Source organism: Falco punctatus, assembly GCF_963210335.1.
Source record: "Falco punctatus genome assembly, chromosome: 8".
In the NCBI taxonomy this organism is placed as follows: Eukaryota; Metazoa; Chordata; class Aves; order Falconiformes; family Falconidae; genus Falco; species Falco punctatus.
In genome coordinates, this window is record NC_137588.1 from 8,249,783 (window position 1) to 8,270,024 (window position 20,242).

General features: G+C 46.3%; 1 protein-coding gene across 1 annotated transcript in view; it reads right to left on the reverse strand.

The window, feature by feature from the left end:
* DRC11 (dynein regulatory complex subunit 11) overlaps window positions 1-18,646 on the reverse strand; it is a 114,151-nt gene extending 95,505 nt beyond the window's left edge. Inside the window, exons 1-4 of the mRNA XM_080399848.1 lie at window positions 18,466-18,646; window positions 6,642-6,966; window positions 3,025-3,138; window positions 661-849 (exon numbers count right to left, since the gene is read on the reverse strand). Coding sequence (XP_080255974.1) covers window positions 661-849; window positions 3,025-3,138; window positions 6,642-6,966; window positions 18,466-18,476 — 639 coding nt within the window. The 5' untranslated portion in view covers window positions 18,477-18,646. The remainder of the gene's footprint in view (window positions 1-660; window positions 850-3,024; window positions 3,139-6,641; window positions 6,967-18,465) is intronic.
* Window positions 18,647-20,242: the final 1,596 nt, after the last annotated feature.

Below are 20,242 nucleotides of genomic sequence, written 5' to 3' on the forward strand. Positions count from 1 at the left end.
GGAAAAAACAAATAGAGGAAGGAAAGGCACAATATACAATTGAAACTATTACTCTTTAACAGGTTGCCATCTGCTATTTTTTTTTTTTTAAAGCAAATTCTGGAGCTCTTTATCCCCTTACACTGGTATATCTGGCTTCTAGACACAACAATATCAGGGTTTCAAAAAGTATTTAGACTTCAGAATTTAGATGGAGCTTATGTTCTCATCAGGCTGAACTGCCTGAATTATTCATGTCTAAGGACATTTTCTGGAATTTAGCAGTGATCTCCCTTTGTCATCTTTTCAAGATATGGAATGAACTCTTTCCCCAGAGATCACAGAAAAAGACATGAATTCTTTGAGATGCGCTGGATTCCAAGGGGATGCCAGAGAAAGAGCAACTGAGGTCAGAAAAATCAGAATGGAAAAACAACATGTAGGTTATAAAGTCATCCTGCGCTGCTGGTGCAGGGCTGTTTCCATGGATCTCACATCTAGGGTCCTGTCTCATTTTGTTAAGTGGTTTAAATTACGTATTTCACCTTGTTAGACACCCTGAAAGCTATCCTTTCAGAACGTTTCTCATCCTATGAGCGGTATTTCTGTCTACTGCTGCTCTTCTGAACAAAACACTGCCACTTGGTTCTGCCAGAACTGTTGTTAAATCAGAGATTTCACCTTTTGAATGCAAGTGGCAGCAGCGTCTGGACTTGGACCCATCTGGACCTGATGCTTAGTTTGTCTTTTTCTCTTCTCTTCGAGGTAGATTTGCTTCATGAACGCTGCTCGACAACGGCCTTGGCGAGCCCTTTCTGCAACCTGGATCATTCTAATGGCTTCTTCAATTGCCATGGCCTTGACGGGTTTCTTCAACAGCACAGCCAAAAAGAAATGGACAAAGAAAAGCATTAATGTCATGTATTTTGCTAATTGCCTACCTCAGCTAATGAAACAACAAATGATCTTCTTGCGGAAACTTCCCAAGACAGACAAATAACTGTCACGAACAGCAGAGTCCTGTCTCAGTGCTATCTTGCAATATCTTGGAAGTTTGGTATCTTGAGATGTGGTTTTTTGAGGACCTTCAGGAAAAAGGGAACCTGATGTGTGACAAGGACAGCCTGGTGCTATAGTGGCAAACAAGAATGGCTCTATATGGCTTGTCTATCCTGCTGACCTTTATCCCTTTGAGAAAAAAGACATGAAGGGCCGTAGGGCTTTGTCTTGTTCAAATGAGAATTTCTTAGGCTATGGAATGTCTTCCTTTTACTTTTCTGAAGGGATGGGTTTCTGGATGTGCTGCTGGGACCCTAGCTCTCTTGCTGAACGGAAGGACAGGCTGTTCTGAGCAAGCCCAGCCCAAGCAGAAGCAGCCTGGGGAAAAATATATCGGAACAGTGCAGCTGGAGAGAGGGACTCCCCCTTCTCACTCCTGAGAACCGTTGTTAGCCCCTCGTGCTTTCCACAGAAAAGCTGAATTATTGTCCTTTCTTGACGTTAATCCCCCAACTGGAAACAGTTCACATTTAAAGCTTCTATATATATTGTGTGGAGCTCGCTATACTACGCTTTCAGCAGGGCTTTCTATAAAAGAATTACATAGGACAAATGATCTGCAGAGCAGGCTCCTCTGATGAACTCTGCTGTTTTTTGATTTAGATTAGACTGCTTGGAATAGCACTGCCACGGACGCTGAAGAATACAGCGGGCTGCTACACAGCAGTTAGGATTTTCTGAGTGCACATGACTTGCTACGATGCATGCAGAAGCGCGGACAACCCTCTAGCAATTCCAGCGGTGACTGAACTGGAAGTGCAGCACAGGGCACTGGGCTCACACTGTGTGAGGTTATTTCACCCGTGTTTATGGAATCCTGTGCCTCTCTTGTGGCACCCTGGCAAGGGAGACCCGGACCCTGCCAGAGCGCAAAGTGCGAGAGCCTGGTGCTGCCAGGTGAGCTGGCTGCACGCTGGATTGTCTTATCTGTGCCAGGCTGAACGGGCGTGGGAGCAGAACTGTGGGAAACAAAAAGGCCTCAAGATGTAATGTGCCGAAACAGGATCTCCACAGACCTATATCAGACGACTAAAAGAGCAGAGCATTTACCCAGAGGTTTACCGTGGGGGCCAAGAGGGCTGCAGCTGCCCATTAAAGTAATCTAGCAGAAAGCCTGTGCTCTGTCTCTGCAGATTGCCCCTGTCTGACTAGCACTGTTCCTTTCCCTGGGAACCTTCCCGCTGTTGCTTTGTGGGATCAAGGCGCAGGCTTCCCCCACCAGCACAAATACTGGTGGAGAATTCAACGGCTGGGGCAGTGCAGCCGTTTGACTAAGTATTCCGATCAGGACTGTCTCTTATGGCTATAGCATCCATGCATCTAAGTCACCCTGACATGTAGGCACGGTTGTTTATTTCAAGGGGTTAGCAACGACTGCTTGTAGGCACTGCACCATTTCCAAAAGGTCAAAAGTATATCTAATCCAGAACAGTTTTCGCTGGAGTGCTCGTGTACTTCTCCGTAATTACTTTTGCTTTGCCAAAACTCAATTTTCTACTCCTCCGAGCAGCTGCAGCTCTGTAGCTGTACAGAAGAGACTGCAGTCATTGTTCCGAGGTTATAAACAACTGAATGCTAACAGTTGTGCTGACCTGAACTTTGAGTTTTGCCCGTTCCGGTTAGGAATTCTGGTTCAGTAAAACTTAAGGCCAACTTGATTTCAGTAGGACTAATAAAGTGATGAGAGTTAGCTAGACACGTAAAGCACCCGCTAAACTTGTCCAAAGGGCTGCCCTTTCTCTGACACTCACACATGTAAAGCAGAGTTGATTCATTTCAGTCTTCACCACACTCAAGATGTGACTGGATATTGTTAGACAGGAAAAATTAACGTTACTTTCTATTTGTGCCTTATCTGTAAACAGACTTTTACTTTCTAACTGCTATAAAAGTACTTTTCACTTCAGTGGCTCATGTGTCCAGGCACGTGTGGCTATAAATTAAAAAAGTCAAGCATGTTATTATGGAGGTATGTAGCATCCTTACCTGTGTTTGCAGTCCAGCATTAAGCAAAATCTGATCAAGGATTTTCTCCCTCTGCTGCAGGGCTTCCAGATTTTCTTTAATGAAATACCTTGGGATAGGTACTTCTAAGTCTTCCTAGATGAAGAAATAGTCATGAGATGCTTTTTAGAACTGCATGAAAATCACATTACTTATTAATTGGACACCTTTGCAAAGCAATTAAATTGGGCTGAGATTGTTGAATATTGTGGAGTGCTGGGGAATTTGACCTCTGTAGCAGCTGCTGAGCTGTTACTTTGCAATTACTTAAGGCCTAATTCAACAAAAACAAATAAATCAACCCAGTTTCTGAGCCATGGGAGCCCAGAAATCTTTCATTTTATAATGGCTCGATTATATTTTCAAACTGTTAAAATATTTGGCAGGGTTGCTGGAAATTTAAACATGATTTCCACTGAATTGAATACCTCTGGTTGTATGATCATCACACTTTTTTTTTTTTTTTTAATCAACATGAAAAATAGATCTGTTCTCTTGCATTTTTTCCGACCTTTACAAGGAACCAAAGCACAATTCTGTTTGTCTGCAGCTATTTCTACCTGTAGACAAGCTGCCACTGTTTGTGACTGACATCTCAGTCACTTCTCAAAATCAGGCATAATTGGAAGTGGCTGTTTTCACTCACTTCTGTCATTAAAAAGATGTAACCGATTTATGTTTCTACAGATTCTTCTCCTGTAGAATTTCACTTTCGTGAGAACTGAAAAAAAGACGTGGCCAGACAGAAAAACTCCCCAAAAGCTCAGATGCTGTGGAGTGACGTAACTTGTTCTTTATATCATATTGAAGACTGGAGCGGGGGGGTGATGTGTCTTCATAGGTTTGGTTTGTCCTGGTACCATGTTCTCTATATACTGTTTCAGGAACATCTAGAGTCTCCCTTCAAAAATAAAATGATTTACCCAGTAGTATGGAAGCAGGGATGGGAGGGACAGGCAGTAGTTACCCTTTTGTGCTACTCAGGGGTTGTACAGTCAAGTTATGCAATAATATGTATATATGGTATATGTGGATGCTTGGTCCTTTTGCCCAAGGAGCCTAAGACAGGTACAAGACTTCATGCTGCACTGTCAGTGCTCTATTCTGTCTGCTGTGGCAACCGCTGTGCTTTGACCTGCTCGGGGAGACCTTTGACTTGACCCTTTGCAGCCTCAATCCTAGCTCTGGCGTGGACTGATGCAGAAGAGAAAAGTGCTGGCTGTAAAAAGCCAAGCACCACTCCTGCCTTGACACAGGCGCACGGTAAATGTGCTGCTTGTGAGCTCTAAGGCCTTCCGATTTGGAAAGCAAGAATTTCCAGGGAAGGCTGTGGCCAGTGAAATCAGTCCCTATGAAGATTTCATTACTAATTCCTTCAGCTGCACGCTGTGCAGACGGGACATCCCTCTTATAGCAGCATAAAAAAGCCTCCAAGCAGGACCGTGTTTACCCCTCTTGATTTTATCAATGTAGAGGTCTGGTATGCTGAAGTTTCTAAATATTTGTCCCATTAAGCTCCCTGTTTGCACCTTCCAACATCCTTGATTGTTGATGGAAATGATTATATGCTGTGCTTTCAGAGCGCCAGTTGCTCTAGGATGGATTACAAACCTGGCTGTCTTTAGGTATAAGAAATCATACGGTTTGCCTGGATGCCCTCGCACGCGTTGAGAGGTTTTTCTGCTGTCAGGTAGCTGTGAGAATCGGTGTAGGGATGATGAGTATCTCTGGTGTCTAACCTGGGCTTTAATTACAAGTGATTCTGGACGGTGACTTTTACTGACTGTAAAGGTGAGATCAAAGCCATAACATAATGCTGGGGCTGGAGGGGGTGGGGAGCAGGGAGCCTGCTTCTCTTCAGTATCTCTTTTTGGGGCCCAGCATTGAAAAATTAGCTTGAGATGTTTATCCTCAAGTCAAATTTGCAGCTTTTTTGCCACTCCCAGCTCCACATGGGATTTGCGTATCCAAATACCTTTACAATTACCCTAGGAAACGGAGTGTCTGAGTGCTGGAAGCAACGTACAAAAACATGAGGCACAGAACTAAAGAAAGATGAAGTTTGGCCTTAAAGCGACATAGTAAAAAGTATGCAATGTCATTGCATAAGATGTAAAATAAGACTACTCTGTTGTGTTCTCTGCCTACAATCATGCTGGCTCTTAGCCCATGATAATACAGTGAAAGGAAGGAGTACAGATATCCTTTCTGGGTAGATTCTTTAAGAAACAGAAGTTATTTGTCAAGTACTGGCCAAGAATTTTGTTTTGTAACCAAGAATTTGTGATTATTTGATAGAAAAAAACCCACAAATCTGTATTCCTATCTATCATGGAAAACAATGTTTTCTTTGAAAAAGCCTGAAAACTTTCCAGTGACTTTTTTTTTTTTTTTTTTTTTGTAGTAGGTAGGTACATCATACCATCTTAAAATTAAGGTGTAATACAGGAATTTGGATTTCTGCTTGGTTTTTTTAATAGATGTCAAGTATGGCTTTTTGGACTTGCCAACTTTTTTGCTGCAGGTGAGCTTACTGGTAAAGTCATGGAAACAGCAGTGCTTAATGATTTCAAAATATGATGTGAAGGATCGGTTTCCCTGGAGGTGTATTTATACTCCCTAGTGTGCCTTCTCATAGTTTACAATAGTTCTCTACTGCGATTAATGTAGAAGGTAAAGAACTGGTGAAAGTTCATGGTGATTACCATCCTAAATTTGCAGTGAAATATAGCTGTGCAATTGCAAACAGAAACATGCTGGCAAATCTCAAAATGATGCTATAAGGATATTAGGCAATTTATCTTACGTTATAACTGGGATCCTGGAAAAAAAAAAAAAAAAAAAGTAGCAATTTAGCTCTAACTCCCCCCCCCCCCCCCCGGGCGCAGATAAGCCGCGGTACCTGAATGTGACGATAGGTGGGGCTGTCTGCGAGAGAAGGAACCGTCCCCGTGCGGGCAGGGGCTGCTCGCGCACCAGCCGCTCTGCAGCCCTGCGCTCCAACACCCCCCGCTCCTGCCTCTTGCACAAGCAGCAGCTTGGCTCACATTTTTCGTTTTAGTAGTCCATTGTACAACAAACCACCGGACCAGACGATGCAACTTCTAAGCGTTACCTGCTCCCTGCTGCAGAAGGCTGGAGCCTGGCTGATTCCAGTGACACAAAGGGCAGACGGAGGGGACTGTACCTTAGTTATCAGTTGCTCATCTTCTACCTAATCCCGCATTAAAATCAGGCAGAGTCAAGCTGCTGACATTAATAGTGGAGTTGTCTTAAGTTAATACGACTTCATGTTGGGACGCGTGCAAGGGAAAGATCCACAGAGCCTGGGTTGTTACGGAGAAGCAGAAGTGCAACGTATCGATCAAGCAGATTAGCTTTTAAAATCTTGCTGCAATATATAATGCTCATCATAGATCAAATATACTCCCATCTTTAAGAAAAAATACCATAATCACTGATCACCCAGTACACCAGTGAACATGCAAGAAGCTAAATCACTTGATGAAACATCACAGACCACAAGTAAACGTGACTGTCCTTAAAATGCAGGATAGGCAGAGTTCATATGGATTTGCTCATAATAGAGGTAAGCTTACCGGGAGAAGCTTTAGATCTTCCAGGATATTATCAATGTAATGAAATTCCGAGTTCTCCAGGTCCACCATCTCTTTTTTTATCTCCAGGATCCGGCCCATCACGCCATCCAGCACTTGCCGAATCACTGTTCGCTTCTGCTGGTGAATGAGCCGGTCATGGGCCGTCCCCAAGTTACGGGAGATTTGTATGTATTTGATGTAGGAATCGGCTAACATCTTGAATGCTTTCACGCGGTCCTTCTCTGGCTCAAGGAACTCTTCTCTTTCTCTCCAGAGCTGAATGTCGAGGTCTTTCTGGGCATCTGTCCACATCTTATTGTAAGTACTAATTGAAAAGAGAAGACTATGTTAACCTGACATGAAAGCAAGAGTTAGCGTTCATTGATGCCAGGGCTCTATGTGTGTGGGTTTCTTAAAAAAAGTGAGCCTAGAAATGTGAGCTATTACATTTATAAAGAGATTTTAACTAAAATGTATTTTTTAAAAAATTAGCAAAAGTTTATCTTTTTGATTGTTTTAAAAAATAGGCATCTTAAAATGTTTTATTAATGAAAGCTTCAACGTTAAATACTTTTCAACTTCGTCCTTGACATGCCTGAAGCACCCTTTAAATGCTTGAAGCTACAGCCCCCAACAGTGCCACGAGTGTCAGTCAGTTCTGCTGAGAAGATGATTTAATAGAAAATGTGTCTCCCCTCAAAGCCCTTATGATGGGGGAAGGTCCATTTTGGGTCTCTGCATGTTTGGGATGAGGACCAATTGATGTTTCTAAACCATGTGTTGCTTTTCTGCCTTTCTGAAGTGCTTGCTCAGAGCTAATCGTAGCGTCAGGGCTGTATCGGTGCCAATGCCAGAGCGTAGCTGTGGGTGCTACTGCAAATGCGAAGTGAGAAAAATAAATTACTTCTATGATAGCAACTGCTGCGCTCCAAGCAATTGCTAAATGTCTGGTCCAGTGGCTAGAGGACTATCTGATGTGGAAGATGTCACCTAAGGCCAGCTTAATTCCGAGAAGTCATAATGCTGTTTACTTGCTAGTTCTGGCAGGAAAAGGTGGACTCTGATGTGGGCAGGGGCTGGGTGTTGGTGGCTTTTCGTGGTAAAAGCAGGTCAGTGCAGAACATCGTGGGAAATCGGCCTAAAGGAGCAAGAAACGGACTCTGGGCAATGAGGCTTTTACCCAGAGAAGAGCTCAAACAGCAGGTTTGTCACTGAAAGGTGCTAACATCTGTGGTAGTGACAGACACTTCTAGGTCCTGTTTTACTTTGTAACCTCTCTTTGCCAGATGGAGACTCTCTCTTGGGAGTGACTGGCATCAAAAAATCTTACGTCCCTGAAAATGCTTCTCTACTAGCAGAGGTAAGAAATTTCTTCTCCACCGAGACTCAGTTTTGCTGGGAGAAAAACAGTTGATTCATATTGTCAGGGGAAAACAGTGGGTTAAGGTAACAAGGAAAGCTGACTTTTGTTTCTTAGACCTAGAAATAAAGGCCATTTATTTAGTGCAATCTAGACCCATCCACGAGCTTAACCAAGCTATTGCTTGCTGTTCCTAGAGCCTCTCAGAGAAGGATGAGGACAGTAAAAGGCCTCATCTCCATCAGATGAGCTTTCAGAGCTGACCTCGCGCTGGTCTGAGCAGCACTGAGGGAGTGCTTGTGTATTAATTCTGACAAGAAAGCTGGGTGGCTGTTCGCATTGCCTGTGCTTGACAATAAATGCCTAAATTGGAGCTCTGTCAGCTGATTTTATCAGAGTACAGAACATAATGACCCCAGGCTTGTGCTGCAAGAGGGACGAGCGGGGTGGAGAAGACAAACTCCAGCCCACAAAGTGCCCCAAGCGTGGGGCGTGCACTGCACATCCAGGATGCTGATGGGGCTGCTGGGACTCCCCGGAGCAGTCAGCGAAAACACCAACAATCTGAACCATGCTATTGAATTTGCACCATTAACTTTTTAAAGTGCATATTATACTTTTCAGCTGACCTGGGGTTCTGCAGGATGCAGCTGGTTCTTGCTTTTCCTAATGCCTCTGCAGCCCACCCAGGTCTTTCCCCTTCCTCTTTTCCTACTTCATTTACATCCCGCTGCACTACCCAAATCACTCAATTGCGGCAATTAACCCAGGTGCAGCAGATAAACAAAATAAAACCAGCAGAGTTTTTCTCTCTAAGCCAGAAGGTTGGCCCAAACAAGACCAGAATTAGCTTTGACCTAACAGCTCTGCCTGTTGATCAGTGGGAGTTTTGTACACGTCGTCTGAAGCTGGGACACGGAAGAACACGCGCTACTGTGAGGTTCACCAGGTTTTCCAGCACAGGAGGAAACAACGTGGTATTGTACTTAGCTAGCTGTGCCTACTCACAGACCGTTTGGTAGCAGGGAGGTTATAAATCCTGGAGGAAGCCTAGCCCTGCAGGTTGTCCCTACACCCATACCGCTGATTTATGAACAGGGGGTATCCTCGGGCCAGAGCGTTTTGAATGCAGGTTATTGCGCGGAGACAACAGGTTGTGCCGCAAGGAGAACCCACTCCACGATTGTCTGCTCCAATTTACAATAATCTCCCTTTCTGCCTCCTCTGACTGAGGAATGTCAAGTGGTTCCTCCTGCTGAGCCAGCAGTTTCTTTTTGTATTTTGAATGACTTTTTGAGGGAGGAGGGGGACGGAGTGCTCTAGCCCTTCAGACTACGTTAACCTAATACAATGCCGATAGAACCTAATTGCTTCCATAAAGCATTAGCTTATCAGATAAGCAGGAAGATGATCGCAAGCATGTTACTCTGGGTCACATGTTAAAACTACGGACATTAGGGTACGTTTGCAGCTTTTGTAGCAGTGAATGCTTCATGTAAACGAGGGCAAAAGAAGGGACAGGCCCACTGGAAAATGAAGTATTGAAGGAAAAGATTGATGTGGAACTGCTAAATTCTCAGCTGTGATAAGCTGATAGCTCCTGTGTACCTGCTGCGGTCAGGGCGACTGACACCTGGGGGGGACCTGGCCCTCATGCTTCAGTTTGTTAGGCACGTGATGGGGAACAGCAGATACTTGCTAACGGGACTGTGCGAGCAGAAATGTGATCTGAGTGTTTCTTCAGTTTACCCCGATGAAAAACTAGCAGACACATGCGCAGGCATTTGTTTCCCCTCCCCAAAACAGAACTAAAATAATTATTTCACGTTTTACTAGTGTCCAAATGGGAGCCCTTCTGGACTAGTTTGAAGGATCAGATGTGCTTGGTGTTTATAGCCCTTTCTGGTGGGCTTCGCAGAGCTGCTGTCATCCTAAGGAGCCCTTCCGCTTTGGAGACAAATATGCTCAAGGGCAGCCAGGAGTACTGCGTGTCTTTGAGGTTACGCGTTAAAAGCAAAGGATGAGACTGACTCTCCCCGCCTGTTAATCAGGCAGCATGTGACCCCTAAGTCCCTATGTGAATTTTTGCCTATCTGCTCAGTCTCCCCTTGCATTAAGTGGTAAATTCCCTCAAAATTGCTTCCATGCGCTGAAGGGGGAGTATTACACAGCCTTGAGTGTGCTGGCTTTATTTACTGTGACCAGTTCATCGCATAGGCGTGCTCCTGTTCTGTAACGGCCAGGCTGTGAGCTGTATCCATGCCTGAGGGTGATACTGCATCAAAATTAGACTGGATTACAGTATCTAACTAGACTACTAGTGCGGGTAACCAGCAGGACAAAACATAATTCTCCTACTCAAGACGTAACGTTATTAAATCCTGAAAAAGCAAGAAGTCTGTCTCAATCTCTGCACGTGTATAGCAGTATAAGTAATGCTGCAAATTGTCATAGCAACTACAAAATAGGAGCGTTATGGGGAAAATAAGCAACACTGTAACGGAATGAGGAAAAAACACATAGTGACTTAATTCCAGGCCCCCCCGACCACTTTTTTGGCAGCCTACAGCTTGGAGGGAAGGTCAAGACTTCACCTCCTAACTGATGTCCCTGCTCTTCACTCCCACAAAGTAGAAACAGAATCTAAAGCAAGGGCTTAAGATGACTCTTTTGCTATAGCATGATTTCTAGCTTGAATCTTGCTTTCATTGCTCAAAATAAAGCCTGATCTGCTTATTTAGAGTGAAGCTTCGAAATATGTTTTTTCTGTCCAAGTTATAAAGAGATGTTTAAAATCCTGCCAAATTATGCATTGCCTCACTTTAACATTGCAGGGCCTTCTAACTCTGTGTGTTTGCTTGACCCATCTCTTCTTAACACGTAGGAAAATACGTTGGTTTTGAGTACAGCTGAGGTTAGCCTGCTCGTTGCACTGAACTGGTTTTGAGACTTAAGCATGCCCTTCTTGGAAGGATTTGTGCTGAGCACACAAACAGATCACTGCTGAGCCAGTCATGGAAATGGGCATCAGAGGGGCTACCTTTGTGTGTGTGGGGGGGTTCTTTTTTTTTTCCCCCAAAGTATCTCGGTGTTTTTACTTAGCTGCCGAAGGGAACACTATTTCTGTTCTTCCAGGACATGGCACGGTTTGCACTCCAAGCTGTGTCTGCCTCTGGGGTGGTGTATGGGCTGAAGGCTGGCTGCTTTGATGACTGTTTTTTCTGGGCTGTCCTCTGAGGACAGAAATATTTCACATTTTGACACGCCAGCCATGTGAAGGCAGAGTGTGGTACTGTATCAGTCCTACTGTTTTTTCTGACATGGGCACATGTAAAGAGATGGAAGGGAAAACGCTGGACTCTGACCTAGCCCGCTCACTACATCTAATATGGAAACTTCATCTAATATGGAAATTTGATTAAATGAGCACTAAATTGCGTGGTTTAAAACCTTTCTGAAGCATCTAAACTGCCCCTGCAAACTACCCGCATTTCTCCTTTCTCAGAAGATGAGACTGGGCCATGTTGGGCCATCTGAGAGGGACCAGAGAAAGCACTGGTGGGGTTTGGGAGAGCGAGGGGGTGGGCAGCTGGGCTGCAGGGGGATCTGTGCGTGGGAACCGGGCTCCCGTGGGCACAAGGAGCCCAGCACGTATGCAGCACCGCACAGGACAAGGCAGCGGTCACGGCGCGGAGGAGAGGTGACCGAGACGGGGGTTAGCCACAAGGAAGTGCGCGCAGGGGCCAGTCCTCAGGGTCTCTTCTAAAGAGACTTGGGGCTTGACAGGTCAGCCATTGTGCTGAGCCCTGGGCAAACACAGGGGAGGGAAACCCTGCCCTGCAGCCTCAGTAAAATAAAGAAACAAGAGACAAAGGTTGGGAGGGGAAAGTGAGGCCCTGGGAGGAAAAGGGGCTTGCACAAGTGCTGCTGCTTTTGTTTTTCCTTCTCTCTTTCTAAAAATCACCAGACTTAAAATGACTGCTGGCTTATCCCGGTCAGCAGAGTTACCTGCTCCCTCATGACAGCCTGCTCAGGTATTGCATGGTGATTGCTGGGCTGAATATATTACGGCAGTAGCCCCCTCTTTTCCTTTTTCTTTTGTCTTATTATAGACAACGTGTTTTGGGGGATGGAGAGGTGCAGACAGAGATCGGTGTGGCCCCGTGACACAACCAAATTCACTAAAAGGTGGTCTGAATCAATGCCCATTTTAAAAGCCTGCAGCCTGGAGCAGTGGAGAGTCACAGTTCTGAGCTTGGCCAGGCTTGCCTTGCTCCCAAAATAATATTAGGCTTACAATTATGCCAACAAACTTCCTAGCTGGTGGTGAACATAACGTTGCCAGATGACTACTTTTAAGCATTGCTCTAGCCATGATGTTTTACAGAGATTGAAGCATTTGGGGAAAATGAAGTATAAATCCAAACAGGCTTTGGTTGGGATGGGAAGAAAGCATACAGCCTGCTGGCTTTGTTAATGTGAACAGCTCTGTGCTTCTGTCATCTCCAATTTCAGTCCTTGGTACTACAGCTGAAAGCAAATAGAGGATAAAAGATTTTCATGGCATAAATGTAACGGGAAACTGCAGGGAAGGTGGGGAAGCCTGCTTTGCTAAGCAGCGGTGGCAACACCGCACCTCAGCAGGATTCAAGCACACCTGCTCTGGCTAAATTCATAAGGCTGATTCGAAAACAACAGCTGTTTTCTTACAGGACATTGCAAAGCGATTAAGGTAGGGGAGACAATATTCAGGGCTGAACTTTGCTGTAGCATGCTCTGAGGGCCATCGTCTGTCTGTCTGTCAGGCTGCAGCTCCTTCCTGGGCTGGAGGCCACGCTCCCCTAGGAGGTAAGGAGAAGAGCAGCCTGCTCTCCTTTGCAAGCGCTAGTTCTCCTGGCCAGGGAAAAATGTGAAAGGATGGGGAAGGAGAGCTTTGGTAACTCACACCCCGTTACTGTGCAGCACTGCCTCAGCAGATGCTGTAGTGAGCTCGTTGTTGGGATGGACAGCCAGAAACCAGCCGGAGCTGAGGACACCCTACTTACTCAAGGCCCGAGCAGCATTTGCCTATACCACTCTTGACTGGGTGCGGCAATGTTTATTTCAGCCTTAACCATTCTAATTATGTCATTTACTTTTTTTTTTTTTCCTTTGTTTTTCTTCCTTAGAAAAGGAAAGAGTGATCGCCCATCCAGCTGTCTACAGCTGCATGCATAAGGGTCAGACACCGTGTCTGGGTGCTGCTCTACCTCTGCCAGGGTCAGAAGGCTTTAAGCTAACACAGTCCGCTTGGTTTCTTAAAAACTGTAGCCTCTTCTTTCACTGTTTTCTAGCACAAGTGTTGCTGGGATATTTCTGCTGACAGTGCTTTTTCCCAAAGGAGAAAACATACGAGTAACGCACAGGATCCTTCCCTACCTCATTAGGGATGAAGGCAGGCGCGGAAGGGAGTTGCAGCTTTGAGTCTTAGTTGTGATCATTTTGATTCTGTCTCTGTTTTCCTGCTTTAACATGACAAGCAAGATGACACACTAACGCTCACCAGGGGTGGAAAGAAGGGCAAAGATGAATCCATGACTGCTTGGGAGATGTATGAGAGAGAACACGCTAGGAATGCCCAGGAGGAAGCTAATAATTGTGCCGTTTAGATGGAATTTGAAGAATATGTCCTGGGGCCACAGGCTGAATGAGGGGATAAAAAGAAATATTCAACAACAGCCCAGTCGCTGAATGAGGCTGAGGCCCCGTGGGAAGAAAATAGGATGTGATCACAACATAAGAAACTGCATCGTAATGCAGCCATGTAAAGGGGGGGAGAGAAAAGTGGCTTAAAAGCTGCGCTGACGTTTTCTTATATTTTCGTTTTGCAATCCAAATTTTCTTTGAGTTTTAGGGGCTGTAATATAAAATATGTAGTTTTCCTTTGGTTCTTCAGTCAGAAACTGAAAGGAAGATGCTAAAGATCTTCTCTTAGCTCAATATTTAAGCACTGAATTAATATAAGTTCTATTTGTGACATGAGATTAAACTTTAAAGCCCTTTGATTGTTTAAAGCTCCTTGGTGGCAGTGGCAAATGTCTTGTAGCTGATTAAAACCTGCTACAAATGGTAGCAGTGCCAAGACTCAGCTTTGAACGTGTCTGGACTAGGACTGTTAGGGCAAGTTAAGAAATTGCTGGTCAAGATACCCTACAGGTCAAGTAAATGGTAAACAAATGCATAAAAGAGGAGGAAACGCAGCAGGAAAACATAAATGCAAAAGCGTTTATGTAAATCTCCTGTTCAATGTCTGGAACAGAATGTACATCTGTATGCAAATGCTGGGGTTTGAGTACTTTAGGAAGTGCGACACGTCCAGCACTTCTTAATCAACCCTACAGCAAACGTAATGGGTATGCCATGCCTCTTGTGAGCACTACAACTGTCCTTAGAAAATGTCAAGCATGTCTGGACATGCTGACTTTTCTTTTGGCTGGCTGGTGGAGCTTACTGACCCTAAGAGAATATAGCTGAGCATTTACTGAGTGTCCTGGCTCTATCTTGATACAAAGCTGACTAAAGCAGCGGAATAACACGCCACTGTGATCTTTAGACCGCACGTCTGTTGAAATCACAGGGCCTTGAGGATGGCAAACATGCCTCATAAACCGATTGGAAATACTGAAATCCCAGCCACATAAATTGTGTGCAGCGTGACTCAGTGCTGCAAAAGTTGCCAGTCTGACCACTGTGACTTCAGTGCCTGCGAGACAACAGTCCTGCACTCAGCTTATGTCTAGCATGTCCCACTGGCTGCATGAGGCGTGTGCGACGACTTCTCTGTCTGCAGCAGCTGTTCTTCCAGATGTCTAAAAAGCAGCTGTTTACCTCAAGCTCAAAAAAAGTCATGTGCTGGGTAGCATTTCTGTACAGCACACAGGATGTGACTGGACAGCACTGAAAAACCAGCATTAAAGGCTTGGCTGTGACTTACCGACGTGCCTACCCTTTGGTAGGATGGGAGTCTGTCTTCCATGTGACATGGCAAGATCGGCAGCCATCCCTATTCCCAGCCAAATAAGGTGCTGTCCCCTAAAATATTTTTGCCTGAAGTACCAAAGTTCTTTCTCGTAAACCCCATGTATTAGTAGCTCTTAGCTTCACTGCCTTCAAGTAAGGCAGTCTGTTTTAAAACATCTTTGTCACGTGGCTTATAAAATACTTTTAATTTAGCATGATTTATGGTACACAGCCAGGATAACCTCACTACGTGATCATGTAACGGTAGCTGCGGTAACTTACTTGAGAACCAACTCAGCTGTACCTTGCAAAACCGGATAGCCTAGGATAAAAGGAAAGTGTGCTATTGCGTGACTACTGGCATCGATTACAACTCAGGGGGAGGAATGCACAAGGCTGTGAACAGGAAACATCAGGATAAATTTTTTATGGATTTGCTAGCACTGTCAGCTCCAACCATTTAAAAATCATGAAATGCAACCTTTAAGGCTTCATATATTTCAGTAAGAATTTAATACTTTTTGGTTTTCTGATAGTTTGGGAGCATTTTTGCTTCACATTTTTTCTGGTGTTTTTTGGGTTTTTTTTAAAATAATTATTTTTTTTAAAGGAATGCTGAGATTCTCAGGTGATACTGAATCCCGTTACTGGTGCAGTAAAGAAAAGCACAAACCGTCCAGAAGGCTTGGTATGCTGACTGAGGTGTAGAATACAGTAAACAAAACTATCCAGCCCGTTGCTTAGCTCGAGCTCTATAGATGCAGCGGCTGATGAACTGGTGTCTATTCAAGACTTGTGTTTATGAAGGACTGGATTAGCGTAGCTATAAATGCTGTGCTCTGCACAGTTATAGAGTGATTATAGTTAAGTGAGCCAAGTAGCATCAATGTCAAATTGGAGTCCCTCACCAGCATCACTACCTCATTTGGAAACAGCACCGTATATATTTTTGTCATGTGATGTGGAGATGCGTATCACATTTATATGGATTTGCTGTTCAATGCTGGCAATGCTATAGGAAACGCTAAAGAGCCCTGTCTCTATTAAAACTAAACTGAGCTAAGCCAAACAGTTGAAGCACAAGCATTTTCCAACTATATTCAATTCCTTTGGTGTTGATCTGGCTCACGTAACAGCAGCCGTGATTCAGACCGTAAGAATGACAGGTTATGAGGGAACTCTCTCAGGAACAGGTCAATCACTACTTTTGTGGCAGGATTTTTTGTGGTTGTTTTTTCTTTTAAACAACACAATTTAGATAACTATCCATTCATTTGAGAGCTTCCCTTAGCTGAGCCACCGTGCCAGTGCAAGGCATGATTAGCGCCGTTGCAAGCCAAGCCCTGCACTGCATTAGCCACCGGTCTCCAGCTTTGGGCTGCGGGAGGCCGCGTGGGGTCTGTGTCCTTGGACAGAGCCCCCATGCCAGCTCTGCTGTGCCCTTGGTGGTGTTTCTTTTTATTCCTCTCAGCTCACCCTTCTCTCCTGAGCCAAGGAGCAAGGAAAAGGCAGCAGCCTGGCTGGAAAGCAGTGGGGTTGGCAGCGGTACCCGGCTGGGACTGCAAACGCACTGAGGCTGGGTTAGGGGAAGCCCAACACGGAGGCAACAAGGAGAGCTGCCTGCTTTGGGGGCTAAAAGGGTGATTTAGAGATGGAGGGGTTTTATCTGGCAAAGAGCTGGCATTGGGAAAGACGATACTGAGCAAAAGAGAGGCTTTGAAGCCGGTACCGCTAAAGCCAGAGAAGACCACCTCAGGTAAGAAGCTGGCAGAGGCTTCAACCCGCTGGGGCAGTGGTTTGACTATGGTCGGGTTTGGCTATGGTCGGGTTTGGCTATGGTAAGCTTTGCCCATGGTCAGCTTTGGCTATGGTCAGCTTTGACTATGGTCGGTTTGGCTATGGTCAATTTGGCTGTGGTCAGTTTTGGCTGTGGTCAGTTTTAGCCACGGTCAGGTTAGGCCGTGGTCAGGTTTGGCTATGGTCAATTTGGCTGTGGTCAGCTTTGGCTATGGTCTGTTTGGCTATAGTCAGGTATGGCTGTGGTCAATTTGGCCATGGTCAGGTTTGGGTATGGTTGGTTTGGCTATGGTCAGGTATGGCCGTGGTCAATTTGGCTATGGTCAGGTTTGGGTATGGTTGGTTTGGCTATGGTCAGGTTAGGCCGTGGTCAGGTTAGGCCATGGTCAGCTTTGGCCACGGTCAGCTTTGGCTATGGTCGGTTTGGCCATGGTCAGCTTTGGCCATGGTCAACTTTGGCTATGGTCAGGTTTGGCCATGCAGAGCAGCAGCAGGCAGCAAGTACTGCCCCAGGGGGTGTTTTTATTTTTTCCTCTAACATATTATTATTATTTACTCAACTTGAGCAAGCCTCATCCAGCTCAGAACTGGGCACAAGAGCTGCCGCAAACTGGACCGTGCCCAGGGTTTCACATCGCTGGACCTGGTGGCAGCAAACAGCAGAACACCGAGGGGAGAACGGCTTGGAAGCCGCCCACACCGGCAGGCTCCCAGCTGCGTAGTGCAGCAGTAGTAACGCCGCCTTAATGTAGGGGCTTGCTATCTTAGTAGTGGTTCTGGAGTAATGAGTATGGCTCCTCGCAGGCACTTTGATCCAATGCCATCAGCAGTGTCTGGTGATTGCAAATAAACTTTTAAAGCTTTGTATTGTGCTGACAGCATGAGGAGTTCATTAGGGGGGAAAAAACCCACCAAACCCAACAGGATGTGCGAATTTTGGTCTGTAGGAGAGGAAAAAGTTGGGGTTTTTTGCAAGCAGCGAAGGGCCTGGTGTCTGAGGAGGGGGAATATCAGCGTTGGGCTGAAGGCTGCTGAGGCGATGGGTTTGCGGAGGGGGGATCCCCCTGCCCAGGACACCCCCTGCTGCCGGGCCCGGTGGCCCCGGTTACACCGCGTGTGCGCCCCGTTACACTGCGTGTGCGCCCCGTTACACCGTGTGTGCGCCGGTTACACCGCGTGTGTGCCCCGTTACACCGCGTGTGTGCCCCGTTACACCGCGTGTGCCCCGTTACACCGCGTGTGTGCCCCGTTACACCGCGTGTGTGCCGGTTACACCGCGTGTGTGCCCCGTTACACCGCGTGTGTGCCCCGTTACACCGCGTGTGTGCCGGTTACACCGCGTGTGTGCCCCGTTACACCGCGTGTGCCCCGGCAGGTGCCGCGCTATGCCGGTAGGTGCGGCGCTGGGTTTTTTAAATTATTTTTTTTTCTTTCTTTCTTTAAGGAAGCTGGCGGGGGGCGGGGGGGAAGCTGAGCAAATCCTGCTCGGAGTGCGGAGGCAGCAGCAGCCGGGACGGAGGCAGATGCCCCCAGCCCCGGCGGTCGCTGCCCAGCCGCCCCTGCCTGACAGGTGTGCCGGGTTCGGGGTGCAACGGCCGGAGGAAGCACGGCGGGTGGGCTCAGCCCGTTACACCGGGAGCCCCCCGCCCCCGCCGCCGCGCTACTCACGCCTGAGACATGCCGGGGCTGCTCCTCCGCCGCGGGGCTGGCCCCGGGCACCGCGCTCCCGCGGCCGGTAACTGTGCGGCCCGGTATGCGGCCCGGTCACCGTGCGGCCCGGTAACTGTGCGGCCCAGTAGGCGGCCTGGTAACCGTGCGGCCCGGTAACCGTGCGGCCCGGTAACTGTGCGGCCCGCACCGCCCCGTCGTCACCGGGGAGACGGGACAGGGGGGGCGGGGGGGGCGCTCCCCGGTGCTGCTGCAGGGCCGGCCGTGGAAGAAGGGGAGGGTTAGTGTTTATCGCTGTCTGTTTTGCTGTATTTCATGTTTATTTTTCTCCATTTAATCTGTGTTTTTGTCTTTCATGTTTATTTTTCTCCCTGTCATCTGTATTTCTGTCTATTTCGTGTTTATTTTTCTCTCTTTCATCTTTATTTCACTTTATTTCAACGCTGTTTCTATCTTTTCCTCCCAAGGGGTTATCCCAGTTGCATTTTTCCTCTACTCCTCCCTTCTCAAGTACATATTGAGGCAAGTTTCTAGTGCTTTTTCCATTCCCTTACCACTTAAAAACCAGTTTATTATTATTTTTTCCTCGCAGCAGCTGGAAACCTGCCTGGTGTTTGCATTTCCTCCATCCATCGCACCCCTGAACCCTGCACATCTGTCAGGCAGGGGCGGCTGGGCAAGGACCGCCGGGGCTGGGGGCATCTGCCTCCATCCCAAGTAGTGCTGCATCCCCACGCCTTGCAGGATTTTCTCTGCTTCCCCCTTCCTGCTTCCTTTAAAAAAAAAAAAAAAAAGCAATGGGGGAAATACGAGCATGTCGTGATGCTGCCTTAAAATCCCATCTGTAATTTCTGAGCCCTGCTTTGGTAGAAGGCTGGCTTTGAGGGCAAGACAGCTGTTTTGCCTCCGTGTAAACTCCAGCAGTGAAGCTGGAGTTTTTAAAAATAATTGTTCTAACTTATTGCTTGTGTGCAGGGTGAGAAGCATCGGTCACAGAACATTAAAAGGCTCCTTTAAGAGGGGCAAAATCAAAGCTAGCAAGGCAGCATTACAGCACATGACAATTTTTTTGGAAAAAATACACTCCTTCACAGAGTGGGTGGGGAGGAGAAAAAGCAAGAAGTTTGGGACAATGAGTGTTTTGCCAGCAATTGCATTTTTTGCCATAAATCTCTAGGTGTCTGCATTCCTTTGCCTTCCCCCCCGCCCCCCCCCCCCCCCCCCCCCCCCCTTGAAGCTCCAGCTTGTATAATTAGGTGAGACTCTTGGCTATCAAGTTTTTGAAATAAAGTTCCTAGCCCCCCCATGGTTTTGGAGGAAAAGCTTGAAAATGTGAACCCTGAAGAATCAAGACCATAATAAAAAGCATCTAAGTCATATTGTTTTTTGAGGCATACGATGGTTATGCCCATTGCATAATTTCTTTTGGAGCATTGGATTGGTGGGGTGTTCTTCGGAGTAAGCGAGCTTGAGTACTTGTTGCTTTTTTCTTTGCAGGGGTTGGAAAATCATGTAAATCCAGCTTGTAATTCGCTGTGTTAATATGAAAGTGGTTCTTCATGCTGGTGCAGCTTGCATCAGAAATTTGTCTGCTTCCTTTCAGTGCTCGATTCTCATCCATCTGCAGGTCAAGGGGGTCTGAAAAGCAGTAAGTATCTTCTGTTTTGTTCTTATTTAATACTTAAACTGAGTCTCTACATTCAGAACCTCACTTTTTTTTCCCCCCCCATTAACGCGAGCATTTGTATATCGCTTTTTTTGCCAAACTTTTTTTTTT